The sequence below is a fragment of the Nipponia nippon genome, unplaced genomic scaffold (assembly GCF_047370975.1).
Source record: "Nipponia nippon isolate SJK-2023a ecotype South Korea unplaced genomic scaffold, ASM4737097v1 scaffold_2, whole genome shotgun sequence".
NCBI lineage: Eukaryota > Metazoa > Chordata > Aves > Pelecaniformes > Threskiornithidae > Nipponia > Nipponia nippon.
Window position 1 is genome coordinate 69,314,232 of NW_028262336.1, and position 19,951 is coordinate 69,334,182.

The window sequence follows — 19,951 nt, forward strand, 5'->3', positions numbered from 1 at the left end:
CCCCGGCCCCTCACCCGCCCCGGCCCTAAATAACCGCCCCGAAACGCCTCCGCCGGCGGCGCCCGGCGCCCGCCGCCCGCCGGGACTGCGCCGCGCGCATGCGCGGAGTGGAAGCGCTGCATGACGGGCTTCCTCCTGGAGCGGCGCTTCCCATTGGTTGTCGAACATTACCGAGTGCTTTCGTGCTCCTCCGGCGCGGCGCCGGAGGCGGAGGTGGGGGGGAGGGGGAGTAAACGGCTCGAGCGCGGCGCGGTGCATTGTGGGGCGGAAGAGGAGAGTCACCGCTCTGCTAGGGCCGCCATCTTGCCTGCGTCCGGACTTGCTCCTGCTGTCGGGGCCTGCTCCTTCTCCTCGCAGCGCAAAGCGGCGGGAAGGGAGAGGACGAGGGTCCCGCCCGGGCGGGGCTGATGCGCGCAGAGCCTCCTCGCACCTCTCTCGGGCGCCGCTAGCGAAGGGGGCGGGGGTGGTCGGGCGGTCGCCGGCGCGGCCTCTCCTCTGCCGGGATGGGTCGGTCCCGCAGCCGGAGCTCCTCCCGCTCCAAGCACACCAAGAGCTCCAAGCACAACAAGAAGAACCGGAGCCGATCGCGGTCGCGCTCCCGGGAGAAGGAGCGGGCGCGGAAGCGCTCCAAGTCCCGGGAGAGCAAGCGGAACCGGCGCCGCGAGTCCCGGTCCCGCTCCCGCTCTAACACGGCCCCCTCCTCCCGCCGCGACCGGGAGCGGGAGCGCGATCGCGCCTCCTCCCCGCCCGACCGCATCGACATCTTCGGGCGCACGGTGAGCAAGCGCAGCAGCCTGGACGAGAAGCAGAAGCGGGAGGAGGAGGAGAAAAAAGCGGAGTTCGAGCGGCAGCGGAAAATGTGAGCCCCGGGCCTGGGCTGGGGGCGTCAGGGGGCGGCGGCGGGGGGGCGAGGGGCAGGGGGAGGGCAGGAGGCGCTCCTCGCCCGGGTCCCTTTTTCTCCGCACCTTCCTCCTCCAGACCAGGGCCGCCTGCGACAGGGAGAAAGGCGTTCAGGCCCTCGCTGAGGCCTCGCTTCTGCCCGTTTTCCCGCCATCCTTCCCCTCCCTAAAGCCTGGCTGCCTCCGGTGCCTTAGGAGCCGCCCGCTCGGGGTGCCAGGCTGCCGCCCCGCCCGCTGGCTCTGCCCGCTTCCCTTCTGCCGCCGCTCCCCTGCGCTGCGCGTAAGCTCCTCTCTGCGGAGGAGGCCCCGCGGCCCGCAGGCTTTGTGCGGCGCTGCCACACCGCCCGCCCCTCCCCTTTTTTTGCGTGGAGCTTCTTGTTCCGCGTCCAGCGGAGGCACCTGGAGCTGCTGGGCCGAGGGTTTTAAGAAACACTTTACGACGGTTATATTAACACTGAGGGTTTTTTTAAATTTTCTTGCCAAATGGGACAGTGAGATCCGGTGGCTCGTTTCATTTGAAACCTTTTCCTTTTTCAGTTTTCGTTATGGGGAATGCGGTTATTTATAAAGTCTACAGAGATAGATAAATTCTGTTTTAACAAACGTTGGATGTGCGTTAAGGTGTTTAGCAATATTGTTAAGCTATGAGAGAGACCTTTACACAGCAGAGATAACAACGGTTTTAACAGTTGTCATAAAGCGATTCTTGTTCTTTGAATGTTACCCTCGCTCATTGGACGCTGAATCCAGAAATAGCAGTTGTTTGTACGGGTGAAGCCAACTAGTTCTGTTAATTCTCAGGTGGAGCTTTCAGTTTTATTTCAGCGATGTTGTTCTAATGAAATATTAATTGTAGTTCAGAAGGCTTGATCGTCCTGAGTTGTCACTTTCATTTTTGTTTGTTGGTAATCTCCTTTGCGAACTTCAGAATTTGACAGCAACATCATCAAAAACTTGCATGGTAACACAAACACACGTGAAAATGTTGAAGGCTTTCTGAGTTATTTACCCTAATTTTTCAGTTTATAGTTTTACTCAGTACCTAAATTGATAAGAATATTCCATGCGTATCTGGGAAGAAGGATTGGAATGTGCTTAACAATTTGACAATACAGTGAATAGCGTATCTTAGTATATTGGAGCTATTTTAGTTCATATGTATTCTTTTAAATATTATGTAAATGGATTTAAAGATTGAAGAAAGAGAACATGACACAAAAAATAGATACTATCTAACTTAAAATATTAAATGATGTTAGTCTTAGTGGAGAATTTTATGGTTAGCCTGTGTGCAGGCTTTGAAAGTTGAGAGAGGATCTGTTCAAGTGCCTGTGGAAAATGAGGTGTTTATAATCTTTAAATAATACATCTAAAATATTTGATCACCTTTTTTTTTGCTGTGGAGTGCTCAAATTGAAACTGAATGAAATTCATTCAGTAACATTAGATGTAGCGACATACATTTCAATTATTTTCTGCAGTAAGTTTTCAGTATAAGTTAGCTTTGAAATTTTAGAATACTCATGAAGTCTGTATAGGAGGAGTATGACATTTGAGTGATATTGGCAACAGAATAGTAAACTCCTGAGGGAGAAGCAGTATTGGAAAAGATTTGGTACAGATTTTGATACTTCTAGAATACATTTTAAATTTCAAAAAGACAAAGCAATAAAACTGAATAGAGTAGAAAACTATGGTATTTGAATAAGTTACCTGTAAATTGTGTTATATATGTTGGTATATACTCATGTTAGTGAAGGAAAGAAGTACTTCTCTTGCTAACTGAATTAACTAGTGGACAGTTTGTATATTGAAAGTGACTTTCTTCTTCTCCTGTCTGTTCAAATCCTAACTTCTGCTTTTTCCTGTCATGCTAGTTTTCTGTAAAGGCCTTGCAAATATGACTTTTTTTTTCCTCAGAAATCTGCTGAAATCTAAGCAGCTTCTTTTCTGCAGATTTTATAAAATTACTCTTTAAGGAGGAAATGGAACATACTAAAAATATTTTTACATTAATGACTTGTCTGTTTCTCTGGAGTCATGGCTCAGTAGGTCAGGATGATAAACTTACACCTATAAATAAAATACTGTAAGTTCATGTGACTTAAAAAGAATAATGAATAGTTAGTATAAACTACAGAATAAGTCATTGAAATTTATACCTGTGTTTATAATTTGATTCTCTTGATAAACTCAAAGCCATGATTTGAATTATATTATCTTTAGCCATAGGCACAAGTTGGTCTTATAAATTAACTTTGAGAAGAAATTTTTACTTTATTCTATTTCCCTTCTTTCTAGTGTTTCAAGAAATGTGGTTGCTTACACTTAACAGTTATTATATATTTGTAATATTGTCATAGCCCATGAATGTGAAAAGGTATATTTGCTTGGTTTGATTAAATTTGAATGGAATTTGTTGGGGTGAGAAGAATGAAACGTGTGCAGGCAGAGTGCGTAATTTGAGTACATCATCAATTGCTGAGGATATTTGGAAACTTAATTCAGACTTGAGTGTCAGGGGTTTTTTTTATAACTATGTGCTATCTTTATTCAATTAGATAACTTTTATTCTAGATTTCCATAGTGTTAAATGTAAAGCTGAAGTAGTTGAATAAAACACGTGAATATGAGCTTTCTGAAAAAATGATTTCCGTAGAACAGCCTATTATGTAGTGGTAAGCTGTATCAGTACAGGGTGGTGAGAGTACTCGCTGCTGAATAAATACCCTTAAGAGGGAAGAAAAACTTTTAAAAGTAAAAGGCCACTTTGTATATAAAGGGTGTTTAAAAATTTATCTTTTAAACTTTTGACCCCTCCCCCACCTTCCATCCAAAAAGAATGGTAGGTAGTAGTGGCTTGGTAGTGACACACTAACAGAATGGAGTTGATGCATTTCTCTGGATGGTGGTGGCTTTGGGTTTTTGTTTTTCTGAAAATATCGCCTCAAGATGTTTTGTGTCGTTTTAGGAAAAGTGAATGCTGGCCTAATGTGTCACTGAATAAGTTTGCTATCTCTTGAGGAATGGAAGAATAAAATTTGTGTTCTGGGGCTGAACATTTAAGTTGGGGGTTCCAGAACTTTTTACTGAAGGAGATAGACTATCCATTGTGTTGAGCACACTATTGAAAAGAATATACATGAACAGGGGGAATTTGGAAGCCTTTCACCTTTCATGTTTGTCTAGATCGGTAATCTGTACTTTATTATCTCCTATTGCATGTTAGCAAATTGTACACTGGGAAATCTAAAATTTAGTAAATCCTGTAACATTTTTTCATTTTTTCTTTTTTTTTTTCTTTTTTCTTTTTTTTTAGTCAAAGTTGGTTTTATGTCTCTCAATAGAAGTAAGGTAGAAAAATGCAAACATTATGAAAATGACAGCATGTTAGGGTATTACAACAGTAGTTGTTATTGTAAATCATGGATTTCTGGTGCTGACAGGCCAGAAGATAAGTTTATAAGATTGTTCCATACTTCACAGAATACTTAAAATGAAAGTTGGGTTTCAAGGTTAGAAAAGAACAACCTTCTCCCCAAAGCCCATAATAATTCTAAATAAATAGTACTATAAGAAACATAGCTATACAGAATTCACTTTTGTTGATCTTCAGATATCTAATTGCTATATTGTACTAGTGATTACTACCTGGAAGTTTTTTTTTTTTCCTGCGCTTGGTAATAAACCTGTGAATTGACCTAGTCTTTTTGTATCCTTTTTAATGAAAACTTAAAACAGAGATCAGGCTAATTGATAACGCTGCTGCTAAACAAAAGTAAAGACAAGAAGACATTTGTAAATACTTCCGAAATTCAGAATGCAGAAAACTGTAAAGGTTGCAAGGATTTATTTAGCACTTGATATATTTTATTTTGGATAATTACAGTAGAAATAGAGTGCTGCAATAAAGAAGTTAAGGAGAGCTGAAGTATTTGAAACTTGATAAGGTATATTATTGGATAACTAGATTAGAGAAACAACACCTGGAGTTCTTACTAAAATACTCAAATTACAGATTTTATTGCTTCTATCTTCTATTTTAGTTATTAGAGATTAGTTTGGTGCTTCTGAGGTGGTGGCTTTAAGACAAGATTTTACAAGATATTATTGCTACATGTGACTTAAAATTCAAGTTCCTGAAGGGTGAAAGATGGCCAAAGCTGGGGGATGTCTCCCTCCCCCTGGCCCCCCCCCTTTTTTTTTTTCTTTTTTTCCCTAAAAATGATGAAGTAGTAGTATGGTAAGGTGTCGTATTAAGCTTGGTGTCTTGAGATATGGAAAGATGCTATATATGTTGTGGTCTGAATGAGTTCCCTGGGTTAGGAACACTGGTTGCCTGAATATTCACTTTTCCTTAAATGTAGGGCAAAACATTCTTTAAATATATGATCTGTCTGTATAAGACGGTTAAAAAGTTGATTCAGTAGCGTGGCTGATGCTGTGCATTTGCAAGAGTTTGTTTCAATGCAACCGTTCTTTATTGATTAAAAAGGTAATCCTCGTGTTCGCATTTTCTAGTCGTCAACAGGAAATTGAAGAGAAACTTATAGAGGAAGAAACTGCTCGAAGAGTGGAAGAGCTTGTGGCTAAACGTGTAGAAGAAGAGTTGGAGAAAAGGAAGGATGAGATTGAGCGAGAGGTTCTCCGCAGGGTGGAGGAGGCTAAGCGCATCATGGAAAAACAGTTGCTCGAAGAACTCGAGCGACAGCGACAAGCTGAACTTGCAGCACAAAAAGCCAGAGAGGTAACGCTCGGTCGTTTGGAAAGTAGAGACAGTCCATGGCAAAACTTTCAGTGTCGGTTTGTGCCTCCTGTTCGGTTCAGAAAGAGATGGAATACAGCAAATCTAATTCCCTTCTCGTATAAACTTGCATTGCTGCGAAACTTAATTTCTAGCCTATTCAGAGGAGCTCACTGATACTTAAAACAGTTATTCTCCTAAAACCTGAACAAGGATACTTGATTTTTAATGGAACTGACCTACATATTTCATAATTGTTTGAAACTTTTGCCATGGCTGCAGGATTTATCAGCGGTCCTTTCATTTTTGGGGAAGGGTATTGAAAATCTGTAATTATGTATCCTTCATTTATTTCATTTTGTTTACCTAGACTGTAAGAGGCTTTTGCCTTCAGTCAGGCAAAAAGCAGGGTCCAGCAGTGAGCTGCAGTACCTGTCTTTTAACAAATAGGTTTCTTACTCTTCATTTAAAACGAACATTTTCCTTGAGCATACATTGGACTAATTCTGGGACTTCGAGCATAAGCCCATCCACGTCTTCACGGAGGATCTATGTCCAAATCATTATATCAATTTTTAATAACTACTAACAACTCCTTTTTTTTTTCCCTAGAAGTTATAAAAGAGCAGGTTGCCCTTGTCTGAAGTCAAGCTGAACATGTGACTTGGGTTTTTGGTTTTGGTTTTTTTGTTTTTTTTTTTAATCAGCAGCTGGAGCAGAAGCTGAAAATGTCTTTCTGAGACAGTAATTTGCTACTAAAGGCTTTGATGCCTGCCTGCACCAATCATTCCAGGATCCAGAAATTTCAAGACAAACTTTAAACTGTAAAGGAAATTTGTGCTAAGTAGTCATAAGTCTCAAGTGCCTTTTTCTCTCTACCTCCTACACAGTTTATTTTAAATTAATATTTCAATTGGCTTACAAAAGGAAAGACAGTAGCAATGAAGCTTTCCCCTTCATCCTCAATGTGACTTGTGTGTCACATAATATCTTTAAATTAAAAACAAAAAAAACCCAGAACACTGAGTTACAACAAATATTAAGAATGTAAATTACACTTGTTTTGCAAATTAAAACCTTAACTATGAAGGAATTGAAGTTGAATTTAGATGTCTATAGTCAGCAAATGCTTCATGTATAGAGGTTTTCATTTGATCAGATGGATGACTTTTTTTTTTTTTTAAGTATTTTTGCTATTGTCAATGTGATGTGAAGAAGTCCCATCAGTTCTTTATAACACAGAACAAACTTCCATGCCTGGAGTGAAGTGTGCTAGCTAGTAGCTGGTTACTAGTCATAGTAAGAAGTTTTCTCTTCGTATGCTTGCTTTGTTCGTATTAACTTTTTTTTCTTACACAGACACAAACCTCTGGCTAACTTTAAATCTTCCAAATATTAAAATAATTCGGATATATATTACGTGAACTGAAACACCTCAAAAACTTTCACGCAGTCTTCATATTTGAGTTGCATAACAGAGTTCCATAAAATTCACCAAGAAAACAACAATTACAAGGCTTTATTTCCTGATCTTGCCTTCCCTGGACTCCTGAATTCCAAGTTCAGACTGCAAATGACAGTTTCAGCTGTCTTAAAATTGTCAAAATATTGAATGTTAAGTCCATTCTGCCCATGAAAGAAGCCCATAGCTCCATGAAGTATGGATTACCATTTGTATTTTTCACTAACAGTAAATGTATTTTTCTTATTAATTGTTTGCCTTAGGAATGATTTACATATTTTTGTTCCTTCTTATCATAAACATCTGCATTCCTCAGCTCAGCCTTCCTTGTATGTTGTTTCTTTATAAATGGTTGAGCTGCTGATGCAGGTATTGCCAAGCTAACAGTACAAATCATTTTAAAGAGGAAGCTGGCGCGTATGGCAGCCGAGGAGCACACTCTGCAGGACACTGGACAAGACAGTAAATATTCAACTTTTAATGCTGATTAAAGGAGTATAGGTAAAGAATACGTAGGTATACTTAATTGGTGAGACAAACTATTCACTTTATTTATATTTTCTATATTACTTTTTAATTTGGTAAATACTATCCAGTTTTTGTAGTTGTCCTTGTTGATTTGTGTGATATTAAAATTCTAGTAATAAATTGTCAGGATTCTATGATTAGGGAGGGTTTAGTTGGTTGCTGTTTGGACTGGGCGGGATGATTTAAATTGAGTACTAGAAACCAGTTTTAGTGGCTGCACAATTTACCGTTGTGAGACAAAATAGGTGGCTGTAAAGCTGCCACTTTAAGTCAGTTCACAAAAGAATTCTGAGAAAGATTAGTGAACATGCAGAAATTAATATTTTACTTTACTAACATCTTGCCCTGTCCTCCCCTTTAGGAAGAAGAGCGTGCAAAGCGTGAGGAACTAGAGCGAATACTAGAAGAGAATAATCGAAAAATTGCAGAAGCACAAGCTAAACTGGTATGTGAAGATGTAGTTAACATTTCTGTAGGGGAATACAGGTCCCTCTGCCTGATTTGCAACACAATTAAAATAAACAAATTCAACCTTTCTGGAGTTTAACTTGTCTATTGCCGGTTATGTCAGTAGCGTTGCTCTCCTTTCCTTGAGCGTAAGAGACCAGACCCTTAGCAGTAATACTAGTCTGAAAAAATAGTTCAGGTGCAGTTAATTTAGAGGAAGATAGCTGCCTTCAGAATTTAAAAAGTTCATTTTTAACCGTATCTCACAGGGAAGGTTGAAGTAAGTTTGCAAACATGTTCAGAACTTCTAGAACAGAAGTGACTAATTCCATTTCATTGAGCAGGACAAGTACAAACTGGATTTGAGACTAGTATAATGTTGTTATACAAGTGCTGAAAGGGACTTTCAGCATAAGCTTAAGATGTCTAAGTTATGAAAGTCTAGCTTATGTTGGTCTCCAAGCCTATTTAAGCAGGTGCCTGCCTCATGAGAACATTCACTATGATTTAGCTGATTATAATCAACTAATGATAAGCCAAACTAAGCTGCTTCTAAATCCTGACTGAACTCTATCGGTTTCAGTTACCCAAGAAATTGCACCTTTTTCAGGTATAGATGATGCTTATTCAAACTCTTCGTTTGAACTAAATCTGCTTTAGATCTCTTTCTGTTTTACCCTTTTCCCAAACTCATATGGTGGAAATGGGCCAAATAGAAAATTCCAAGTATTAACTGACGTAATGAACAAAACAAGCACCTTTAGAAGACCATTGGAAGAGCCATAAGAAACATAAGTCAGTATAAGGATTGACTTGTTACAAATCAAGTAAAGATGGTTTTGAATCAGGAAGGGGTTATAGATGGGTTTTGGAGCGGGGAGACCTCTGTTTGAAGGTCTGTTGCTTCATTATATTCTGCTTTCATCTGACACGTGACAGGTGTCAGGGGAACTTCTCTATATGTACACTGACTTCCTTAATTGAAAAGTAATGTGGTGTTTGCAAAGCAATGCTGAGAAACGTTGCGCGTAAGCACTCAAGATTTTGGTGCATTAGCTGTAAAAAATTTTCAGTGTTTCTTCTAAACTCAATTCAAATAACCATTTTATAAACAGTTTCACTGAAACCAACTATGGCATCTAGCTCAGGTAGAACTGCTTACATAACTGTGCAGGATTGGACCTGTTTGGAAGTTAATACGGACTTGTAAATTGCTTTTATGACTACAAAATATGCTGGCCTAAATTCTACCATTTTCATATATAGGCTGAAGAACAATTGAAAATTGTTGAAGAACAAAGAAAGATTCATGAGGAGAGGATGAAACTAGAACAAGAGAGACAACGTCAGCAAAAGGAAGAGCAAAAAATTATCCTGGGCAAAGGAAAGTCTAGGCCAAAACTGTCCTTCTCACTAAAAAGCCAGGATTAAATTGCAACTCTGAACTCTTAAAAGAAAAAAAAAAAGAAACAAACAAAAAAAAACAACAAAAAAACTTTGTATGGTAGCTTCATGTTGAAGTGTTTTTTTTTTTTTTTCTCTCAAATATTTTTTTGTCTTTTTTGAAAGTCTGGAAAGTTAGCTTGTTCTAATAGGGGCTGTGCTCTGCAATTCTTAATTTTTTTTTTTAAATTCCATTAAGTTAAACCCTTATCAGATCATTGTTGCCTTTTAGAGGGTAATCTGTTCTCATCAATTTTGTTTCTGTATTAGTGGTCTGAAACAGATCAGGTCACTTTATGAATTGTGGATGATCTGATAAGGTTTTACTGACCTACTCATCAGAGTTTGACTCTGATAATTGACAGAACTTTATACTGGGTATTGCTGACTTTTAATTTTTTTTTTTTTTTTTAAAGTCAGTAAATACATGAGTAAATTGCCATAGTATTACTGGACCTCTGTGGTTTATTGTTAAATCAGTGTCCTATGATACTGTCCCATTGTTGCGCTTGATGTTCCTGATACAGGTAAGGAAATAGTTTGTCATTTCTGCTATGAATACATAGAGAGAGTTCAGTATTGTCTCTGTTAGATTTGTTTTTATTACATTGACAGCATTCAACCAGCGTTCCCCATTGTGTAAATAAACCAATTTGCTGAATAAAGTGAAAGTCTTAAATTCATATGTTTAAGTAAATTTTTTTAGTACACTTCTATAAACAGCTCTGAGAGTAACAACTCACATTATTAAATTCAAGACTATAGTGGTATTTTTTTTTTTAATTTTGCTTTAAACTGTTGTGGCTTCTCCTACTTATAATGCAGAATTACACACAGTACAAAATCCCTGCAGTTGTGAATGTTTTTGATGGCTGCTGCTGTTCTCATGAATGTTGGTTTTTATTCTGACAGAGACTTATTTCAGCTGTAGTATCATGTTTAAACAGCTGTTTGGCTTACTGCACCCAGATCAATACTTCGATATCTAATCCCCTTCAGTTCACCTCATAATATAGTATATTGTATAAGTTAAGGTCATTTCCATATAATGAATCTGATGGATCCTAAAGGACTTTAAAAATGGAAGTTTTTTTCCCAAAGGACTGGACGGCTAGCGTACTTCAAGTGAAAAACAGAAAGTGAGATTCTGTCTAAATATATTGTTTTAGCCAGAAAGCAACTGTTATTCATATACAGATCTTGAATGTTATCCATTTATATATACAGGTTTTATTTTGAAAAATGAAACTACAGATTGAAAACTATATATAAAAGTCCCCTTTTTGTATATAATTCTTCTACCAAAACCTGGATTGCTATAGCTTGTCCAGTTCTAAAACTTTCTTTTTCCTGTCGGTATGCAACATCTGTAGTAACCGTAAAATGAAAGTTACCAGTAGTTGCCTGAGCATTTGAATGTCACTGGACAAAGTTGGAAATAATTCCTGATATTCCCAAAGGATCTGGTTCTGTAGATTTGGCAAATGAAATATGGGAGCAAGCTGAGTGTGCCACTGAAAGCAGTATTCAACGTGCTTTGTATGAAACGTGGGCTTGGGGGCAGACTGATGTGTATCGCTTTGTCCAGTATGTCAAGAAAAATGTGAAGACAGTAAAATACCTACACTATTACTGTACTTAAATTTGTCTATATATTGTATTACAAAAGAAGGTTGAAGGTTGCCTAATGCATAAAAACAAAAGCTGAAGCCAAATAAATCATGTACATGACCTGTTGGCAGGAGCAGGCTGTATTTAAAGCTCAACTGATACCTGTATTTCTAAAACAGAAAACATCCCCTGTTCCCTTATGAGAAACAAGCTATTAAAAGTCAATACTCAAAACAGACCTATGCATTTTTGTTTCCTCTTCTAAAAGCAAGAAGCTAAGCTCTCATACATGCGGCTGTGGTATCAAACGTTTTGTTCTGCATCGCTAATTTGCCGCTAAATCATAGCGTTTGTTCTTTACACTTAACATGGCATAGGCTTGGACTTTGAGAGGTTATTTTCAGTCACACCTTGAGGACTACTGTGTGGACAAAATGTCCAGTCACAATTGGATTGCCCCTTCTGCCCTTCCACACCTCCCTACCTGTGTTTCCTTCCCCCTGCCCTCAAAAAAGGAAAAACAGCTACATATTTCTTTTTGTTGTTGTTGTTCTTGGGGCAGAAGTTGAGTTGGTAGAAACCACTCTTCGCTGTCCTAAAGCATTCTGAATTTCTTAGATAGCTTTTTGTAGAGCTGGTGCGGGTGGACATCATATTTGCATTATTTTGGGGTTTTCTTTCTTTTTAAAATTACTGTAGGACTTCAGGGATACTGTAGATTTCAGGGAAAATAAAGAAGTGCACAGGGTTTGGGAGGGGGGGTAAATTGACATTTGATGATAAGAACTTGAGACGTTCTTATATTCCCTTAAAACTTGATGCCTGTCTAATGCAAAGTAGGTTAGAACGTAGGCTGACATTTAGGTAGTGATTAAACTGAATATGAGCTCTGTGTGTGGGTCTACATGAGGATCTTAACCTACCTAGAGAAATGGCTGTTAGAAATTATGTTGGGTGTTTAATTTTTATTTCATTGCAGTTTGAAGTTTCAACTTCAAATTTTGGTTAGACTTTTTTTTTTTTGGGGGGGGGGGGGGGCGGTGTCCTTTCCCCCCAAGGGAGGCAGAGAGGCATTTTTGTCGCCACCTCCCTTGAGCAGTATTCATTTCCCTTATACCATGACAAAAGAGATCTTAGGTTTTCCCAACCCCTGTTCATAAATGTCCCGGAGAATTATTTTAATACCAACCTATGCATCTATCCGGCAGAGGCAGGAGAGAGTGGAAGGCCTTATAGCAGTACCCTAGCAGCGTGCTGTTACTTTGGGGATTTGTTAAACCGCCTTTTGAACTTCCCGTGTGCATTATCATCATTTTTCCAAGTACAAGTGGAAAGCTGACTGCTGTGAAATGTATGGGTGCCCTTGAAGCTTAGCAAAGCAGAGACAATTAGGTTGGCGTACCTACGTGTAGACAGATATGTCAGTATTATCTTAACTAAAGTATCAATACTTCATCTGCTCCTATCTTGTCTTGAAAAAGAAGGATCCATCTTCATCGCCTCTCCTTTTCTCTTAAGCTTTGTGCCACCTCATAACCTCACCCTGTCTATTGCCCTTGCTGACTTGAAGATCGTAACCCCTCTCTCTGATGCTGTTAACGTGCCCCCTTAGGATTGTTTTGAGTTTCTGTGCCATTTTTTGCATGTGCGCCAAACATGAAGGCGTTGGTTGTGATTCACTTTTAACTGCGTGAAGTGTCTCGTTAAACGTTTCCGGAGTATCTGGGGATGTGTGGTCCCTTTGGCAAGCAGGGGGGAAAGGATTAGCTCTGTTGTAGGGTCTCGACTCAGTGCACGTTCAGGTGAAATTCAAGCTGACGAACGCTTTCCAGTTTGCGTTGCCGAGGTGATTTATTTCAGAAGAGAACTGTGGAGCTGCCTGTGTGCCTAAGGCTCATTCCAAGGCAGGAGGATATGGTCGAAGCGCCCAGGCTGGTACAGTTTCGGACCAACAGGCCCGTCCAGCTGGAGCTGAACCATGACTTTCACGCGCCTCTGTTCCTTTTTCATGCTGGTACCACCGAACGCATGCATTTCAGGGTTATTCCCTGAATCGTCCCACTCTTCTGTTAGCCAGCTGAAGAGTGCTGAGCCTCTGTTGACATTTCCATACTGAACAACCTGATGCTGCCTATCATCTTTCCCGGACTGACGCGTAGAACCAAGGTTTACGCTGGCTCAGCGGTCAGCTCTGCACAGGGGGACATAAACCCGTATAAAAGGCTTGTCACGTAGCAGAGGTTTGATCCCTGCTCTTGATTCCCACCCCACATATCTCATCGCAGACCACAAATTAATGTAAGAGGTTTTGTTTTCACAGAGTGATACTGAGAATCAGTGTAATAATAAGTCAAACCGAGAATTAAAATGCATGGTTAGGATGTACCAACTTCTCTTCTGATTTTTATTACAAGGCTGCTTGAACGCTATGGCTGTGTTTAGGAGGAGCCAAGCTCATTTTCTAAGAACCTATGGTTAACCAAAATTGTGGTCATAAAACAGACATGGGGAAGGCAAATGAACATCTAGATATATACTCACTCTACCATAAGTGCAGAAAATGCATTGTTATGGTGTGAATGATATTTTAGGAGCTGTTTCAAGTATCTGGCACGCTTGGCCTTTTGTACAAACAATAAACAATGCATTTAAATCAGTAAGCGTCAATCATGCGATCATTTGTCTTTATTAAATTTAGCAGTAATTGTATCTATTGAGTTACCTCTTTTTGGCTTTCAAAATTGGTAAATTTTCAAGTAATGATGAATGACGGTGGGCTTTTCCACTTAATAAAAAAAATAATGCCGCATGTATTCTCATTGCCGATGTTTAGACTGATGTTTAAAAGAGAATCGGGGATTGTGGGCCCGATCCCATTCAGATTAGCTGCCTTGTTGTTATAGATTTCACAAGATCAGAGCCAGTATCTATGTAATTATTGCCCACATCGCTGTCGGAAAGAAGCCGAAACGGGTTATTCAGCGATAAACCCGACTTTTGCTTAAGGCCGGCTGAGGTACAGAAAGTAAAGGTTTAAGCGGTGCAGATGGCAGAGCCCCGGTTTTTCGCTGAAGCTGGAGGGGACGGCAGGTCTCACCTGCTCTCTGGCTCCGCTCATCCCTCCATCCACCCGTCCATCCCTCCATCCACCCGTCCATCCCTCCATCCGCCCATCCCCGCCCGCCGGGCCGGGCCGGGCCGCCCGGGCGCAGGGGGCCCGCGGCGCCGCTCCCCCGGCCGCGGCAGGATTTCCTCCCCCAGCAGCCTCTCCCCTGCGAGTTTGTCTGCCAGGAAACCCCGAAATACCTGCCGGGCCCTCCGCCTGAAACAGCCCCCGGAGAAGCCGCCACTGCGGCCGAAGCCGGTTGCTAACTTCCTAATGTTTGTGAGCTGGTTTTGCTTTTACCCCCCCGCCCCCCCCGCCCCAGCCCCTGCTCTCACGTTTCCTCCGTGTCCGAGGTGATTCCTGCTGCTCCTCGGAAGAGAGACGGGAAAGTTGGAGGCCGATGCAGCGGGCGGCGGGGGGGACGGGGGCGGGGAGGGAGCGCGGCCGCACCGCGGCTGCCCCGGGGCTCTGCGCCCGCCGCGGCCCCCGCGAGCGCCGCCCGCCGCTCCCGCTCCCGCTCCCGCTCCCGCCCGGCCCCGGCCCCGCTCGGACCCGCAAGTAACTCCGCGGCGCAGAAAACGTCCCCCGCCCCGACCCCAGCCGCGGGGATCGGCCCCTCGGCCAAAAAGGGTGAGCTGAGGGGAGGAGGCACCGTGCCCGCATTTCTCTGGATGGCTTCCCCTTTGGTGCTGGGGTTATTTCGGAGACAAGTTCCCGTTTTTCGCTAGGTTCTTCCTTTAAAGTGATTTTATTAACGCGGATTTTTATACACCGACAGTGTGCATCAATAGGATGCTGGAGAGTAGAGTAAAACAGCTGTATTTACGTAAAATGATTAGCCGCTGGACAATAGAAGTCGAGTGATATATTTAGCTACAGGAGGATATTTTCAGACAATACCAGGGCTCTTCATTTCCTCTGGTTTACTTAAAGCAAGGATACGGAGAGTTAGAGGTCACAGTTTACTCACAGCTTTTACAAAACACCGCTCATAACCTTTTGCTTCAAAACAAACAGAAGAAGCAGCATCGCAAAATTGAGGTAAAACTATTTTACACGTCTCTGTTGCTAGAAGCATTTATCAGGCTCACCGTTGACATTGGCTCACGACTGGATACGCACCGCACATTTGTTTAGAAGTTTAATAATTAAGTACTTTCCTCCCCTCAGTGGCGAAGCTCTCCTTTGATGCCCCTCGATGTGCATAGATACCCAATCTCTGTCTCCCACTTGAGCGCTAAGTTTCCGTCCTGGGAATCGGATCCTTTTCCACCAAATTGCGTCGCCGGATCTGCAATTCCTCCCTCACTGCAAATTAAATTTAATTAAGCAGTTTACTTAAAACGTATTCGATGTTTTGTGTGAAAAGCAAACTGATTTCCTTGTTTCCTTGAGTGGTAGATTTCATTAGAGAACTACCAAACACAATTAACACAAAATCTATGGGGCATCGAGCGCGCCTCAAATCTCCTTTCCCTTCTGTTGCGAGCGAGAAGAGCGGTCTCTGCCAGGCAGGGCGGCGAAGGCTGACACATGGCTTCGTTGAAAAGGGGGGGAAAGCGATCCTTTTCTTCCAAATTGATCAGGGAAACAAATTACAGTGCCGGGCGTTTTCCTTATAAGGGCTTCTTCGCGTTCGTCTACAAGCCGAAGGAGCACCGCCACTAACCCGTTTTTTAAGTAAACGCCCATATTTCTTCGGGAATAAAATTAAACGAAATTGGCTCTTTATGACGGTCTTTTGTAGCACGTTCTTTGCGCACCTTAACTAAAAGGTAGGGAAATGACAGAAAGAGCGCCGCAATTTCCAGGGATTTAACTTTTAATCCTTTCTGCAGATACTATTTTGGCAAGAAATCCCTACTGGAAGAAATTCGGCAGCCCCCTTCATTTTACAGGAGCGACTATGACACCGTACCACCGGCGTTCAGCCGCGGCACGGCTCCCGGCGCGGGCCCTGCGCATCTGCCGCCTCCCCGGCCCCGCGCCGCCACCCGCGGCAGCGGCAGCGCCCGGCGCCTTCTGCGGGGGGACGGCGTGGGCGCCGGGCGGGGCGGGAGCCGCGGTCGGGGCACAGCCGAGGGGGCCGCTTGGCCCCCGCCACCACCCCGCGGCGGGCCGGCGCTGGCCGCTAGTGGGAGCTGTGGCCCCGTGGAAGCGCCGCGGGAGCCGCGGCGCGCCGGGACCCCAGCGCGGCGGCGGGCGCACCCGGGGGGGAGCCGCGGAGACCCCCTCGGCGCCCTCTGCACCCCCGGGGGCCCTGCGGAGCCTACGGGGAAGCATCTCCAGCGCTGTCCGCAGTTAGGTCCCCTCTGACCAGAAATTAATAAAGTGAAACAAAAGGGCCAGGTGCCGGCGAGATACGCGGGTTCTGAAAAAGAACTGGATCCGAAAATTCCCCCCCCCCCAAAAAAAAAAAAAAAAGTGTGGAAAGGAAGGGAGAGGCGCTGAGCGGTCGCCAGGGAAAGGCGAGGGAACCCCGACCCGGGCTCTGCGCCCCGCATCGCCCGCAGCTCCGCGTCCCTGTGACGGGGCTCCGCGTGTCCGACTCCTCTTTACTTCGCGACCGCCCGTGGCTACTTGTCGCGTAACCGAATCAACTTTGAAAACTCAGAGACCCCGCGGCAAGGGCCAGCCCGGCGTCGGGCGTGGGAGAGCCCCCTGCCCCCCCTCCCACGGCGGGGCACCCGCAGAAAGTTGCGCGGGGAGCTCCGCGCCGGCGGAGAACCGGCCCCAGCCCGACGCCGCGCAGCGGCGCGGAGGTGGCCGCTGCCGCGGGGCGCCGGCAGCCGCGGCTCTCCCGGGAGCGCTGCGCCCGGCAGCAGCGGGGAGGGTGCGGGGGAGCCCCGCGCCCCCCGGCCCTGCCGCTGCTCCCCGCTCTTTAAATAGCACTGTACCTGAAAAACGCTCAGTCTTAGCAAAGCGGGGGTTTGGGGGGGATTTTATTTAATTGTATTTTTTCCCCCCGATTTCTCCCCGCGTGTGCCAGCCGCGCCTCCCGCCCAGCCCCGGCGTGACTAACAGCGAGCGCGCTCTTCCCTCCCCACGGCGGCCGCCGGCAGGGCCGGGGCCGGGCCCGGGGCCGGGGGGTGTTACCTGCCGGCCCTGCTCGGCCGGGCTCGGCGCGGCCCCGCCCGCCGCGGCGGCGGCGGTAAGTGACACGGGCGGCGCCCAACCAGCGCGGCGGCCCGGCGGCGGCCCTATGAGCGGCGGCGGCGGGGCGGCGGGGCCGCGCTTATATGGCTACGGCGCGCGCTGCCGCCGGCCGCGCTCCTGCGCCGGGGACTGGCCGCGGCGGCGGCAGCGACAGCAGCAACAGCAGCGGAGCGGCGGCATCGGCATCGCGGGTTGAAGGCGCCGCGGTGGGAACGGCGGCGGCTGGCGCCGCTCCTCCCTCCTGCTCCTCCGCGCCGGGCTCCGCGGCGGCGCAAGTCCCACGCCCGGCTTTCGTCCTCCTCCTGCCGCCGCGGCGCGCACTGCGGATCTCGCAACGGGAGAGAGAGGGACGTTCTGACGCTGCGACCCTCCCCCCCTCCTGTTTTGGTTTTTTATTATTATTTTAATTTTTTTAAATTATTTTTTCGCGGCTGCCTTCTTTCCCTGCTCCGCTCCGGGGTCTTTGCCGGCGAGAAGGACAGCAGTGCCCCCCGGGGAAGCCGGAGCCCTGCGGATGCGCCTCCCCGGGACCGGGGGGGCTGACTCTCGGAGTGGATTTATTGACTCGCGGTTGCTTCCGAGCTCCCCGAAACAGCCCGGGCTGGTGCCTGTGCGGATTGCAAACTGCAGGGAGCAGTGAGAGACACACACAGGAGGAGCCTCCTGCCGAGGCTGTGTCCCTTACCCCAACCTCTTTATTTCTCCCACCACCATTTCTTTTATTTTACCTTTCCCCCCCCCTCCTTTTCACGCGAGCCTTAGACACTGTGAACGTGTATGGCGCACTGGATCCAAATGGGAGTTGGCAGCTTGAGCGGCATCTTCCAAGGCAGCCGGGAGACCCCCAGTAAGAGGAAGGACTGAGGCGTTTGCATTTTTTTGTTACCGCTGTTGTTACTTCGGAGGTAGCTTGGATCTTACCTCGCAGGAGCATTTCCTACATGCGAGTGGCATACATGACTCAGTAGATCTGCTTGCAGCTCTCACCAAGTGCATCGTCGACCCTTCGCGTGTGATTTTTAATTTTTTTTTATTCTTTCTTTCTTTGCTGTCTGTCGTCCCGGCTGTTGGGATACCCGCCACCCACCCTGCTGTCGCCGCTCAGGTGCGGGGAAGCCGCACGGCGGAGTTGGCGAGGCGCCGGGGAGGGACTCGGTGCCGCCTGCGACCATGGCAGCGCGGAGGCGAGACGCCTCCGCCTGGAAGTACTGTTGGGGAGTCGCGATGGTTTTATGCAGAACTGCACTGGCGAGGTCCATCGTTTTAGACCCCATATATTGGAATTCCTCCAACCCCAAGTAAGTTTCCATCCCGCTCCCGCCCGCCGCCTCCCCCGGGGGCCGGCGCTGCCCTCCGCGGGGGGACGGTGCCGCGGCCGCCGGGAGCCACCGGGACGGGGCGGGGGACGCCGCCGGCTGCCGAGGGCTTCGGCCTGGGCTGGCGGCAGGATCTGGCCCTCCCCCGGGGCGGGGGTCCGTGTCACGGCGGAGCTGCCCCGCCGCCGCCTGCCCCCGGCGGGGGGGTCCCGGGAGGGACGGAGGCAGGGAGGGGGAGCCGCGGCGGGACGGGGCGGCGGAGTGGGAGCGGGAGCGGGATCGGGGCCGGGGCCGGGGCGGCGGCGGCAGCAGCAGGCTGAAACCTGCGGGCGGGGTGCGGGCTCCGCTCCCCCGGAGCCGCCGCCTCCCCGGGGTGGGAGCGGCGGCGGAGGGCGGCGGGCGGCGCCGCGCCGCGCTGCGCGGCCAGGAAGGGGTGATACTCTTCAACTTCTCCGTCTGCAGATGCAAACTCATCCCATTGACTCCAGCGAAGTTACATCTGCTTATAACAGGGCTAAATTTGGTTGTGGAGTTGATGGTATCAAGGCACATGTCAGTGAGTAATGAACTAAGCATTACCCATCACACAACCATTTAGTGTCACTCTTCATTAACAAACCCAGGCAAAAAAGTACACGCGTTCCCAGGACTTCACCATCAAAGCACACTCTTAAAATAGAAGTGTATCCTTTAAAAACCTCCTCTACTTAAACGTACAAAATTCTTGCTATTGGGAAGAGGAACTTTTTGGAAAGTGGTCTGTCTTTCTAAAGAGAAATCTGAGTCAGTGATGAAAAACTATTTCTACTTCTCTTTTTGTCCCCTTTCATTTTTGACATGCAAAGTAAGTTGGCTTTGTTCAGTTGTGAAATCCTTTGAACTTTTGGGATTAAACCCACTATTTTAGAAAACAGAAGTCACGACAGGAAGAAACAGTCTGTGATGAGTTTAGGAAGTTTTACACCAGAAATGCGTTAAAATAATTTTTTAACTCATGCTACATATTCAATTATGTACATTTAAAAGCAAACCATACGCGTTGTGTTAATTGAATTTAGAATTTCCCATTAAGTCCAGTAAGTACATGTTTTGTTTTCCCGGGGGACTTTTTAGAGGAAATGTTAGGTGGTGATGAGGCAAGAAGAATGGAGAATTCCCTCGATCGGGGATTAATTCTCTGTAGGTGGCAGGATCTCCAGCAGTTTGGTGAAGATTTCAAAGTTTGAATTAGGAGTCGCA

The 19,951-nt window shown here is 45.7% G+C and overlaps 2 protein-coding genes across 3 annotated transcripts in view; both read left to right on the plus strand.

Annotated features, from left to right (window-relative positions):
• Positions 1–275: 275 nt before the first annotated feature.
• ARGLU1 (arginine and glutamate rich 1) lies at positions 276–10,206 on the plus strand. 2 transcript variants are annotated; one of them, XM_087757199.1, is made up of 4 exons: positions 278–859; positions 5,421–5,646; positions 7,995–8,078; positions 9,347–10,206. In XM_087757199.1, the coding sequence occupies exons 1-4, from the start codon at positions 504–506 to the stop codon at positions 9,509–9,511; spliced, it is 831 nt and encodes a 276-aa protein (XP_087613325.1). In that variant the 5' UTR covers positions 278–503; the 3' UTR covers positions 9,512–10,206. The 2 variants fall into 2 exon arrangements, with proteins under 2 accessions (XP_087613326.1, XP_087613325.1); XM_087757200.1 differs by lacking the exons at positions 7,995–8,078; positions 9,347–10,206 and adding an exon at positions 7,510–7,972 and having other exon boundaries at positions 276–859.
• A 7,315-nt stretch (positions 10,207–17,521) lies between these two features.
• Positions 17,522–19,951, plus strand: part of EFNB2 (ephrin B2) — a 45,763-nt gene continuing 43,333 nt past the window's right edge. The window contains exon 1 of the mRNA XM_009470353.2: positions 17,522–18,694. Coding sequence (XP_009468628.1) covers positions 18,567–18,694 — 128 coding nt within the window. The 5' untranslated portion in view covers positions 17,522–18,566. The remainder of the gene's footprint in view (positions 18,695–19,951) is intronic.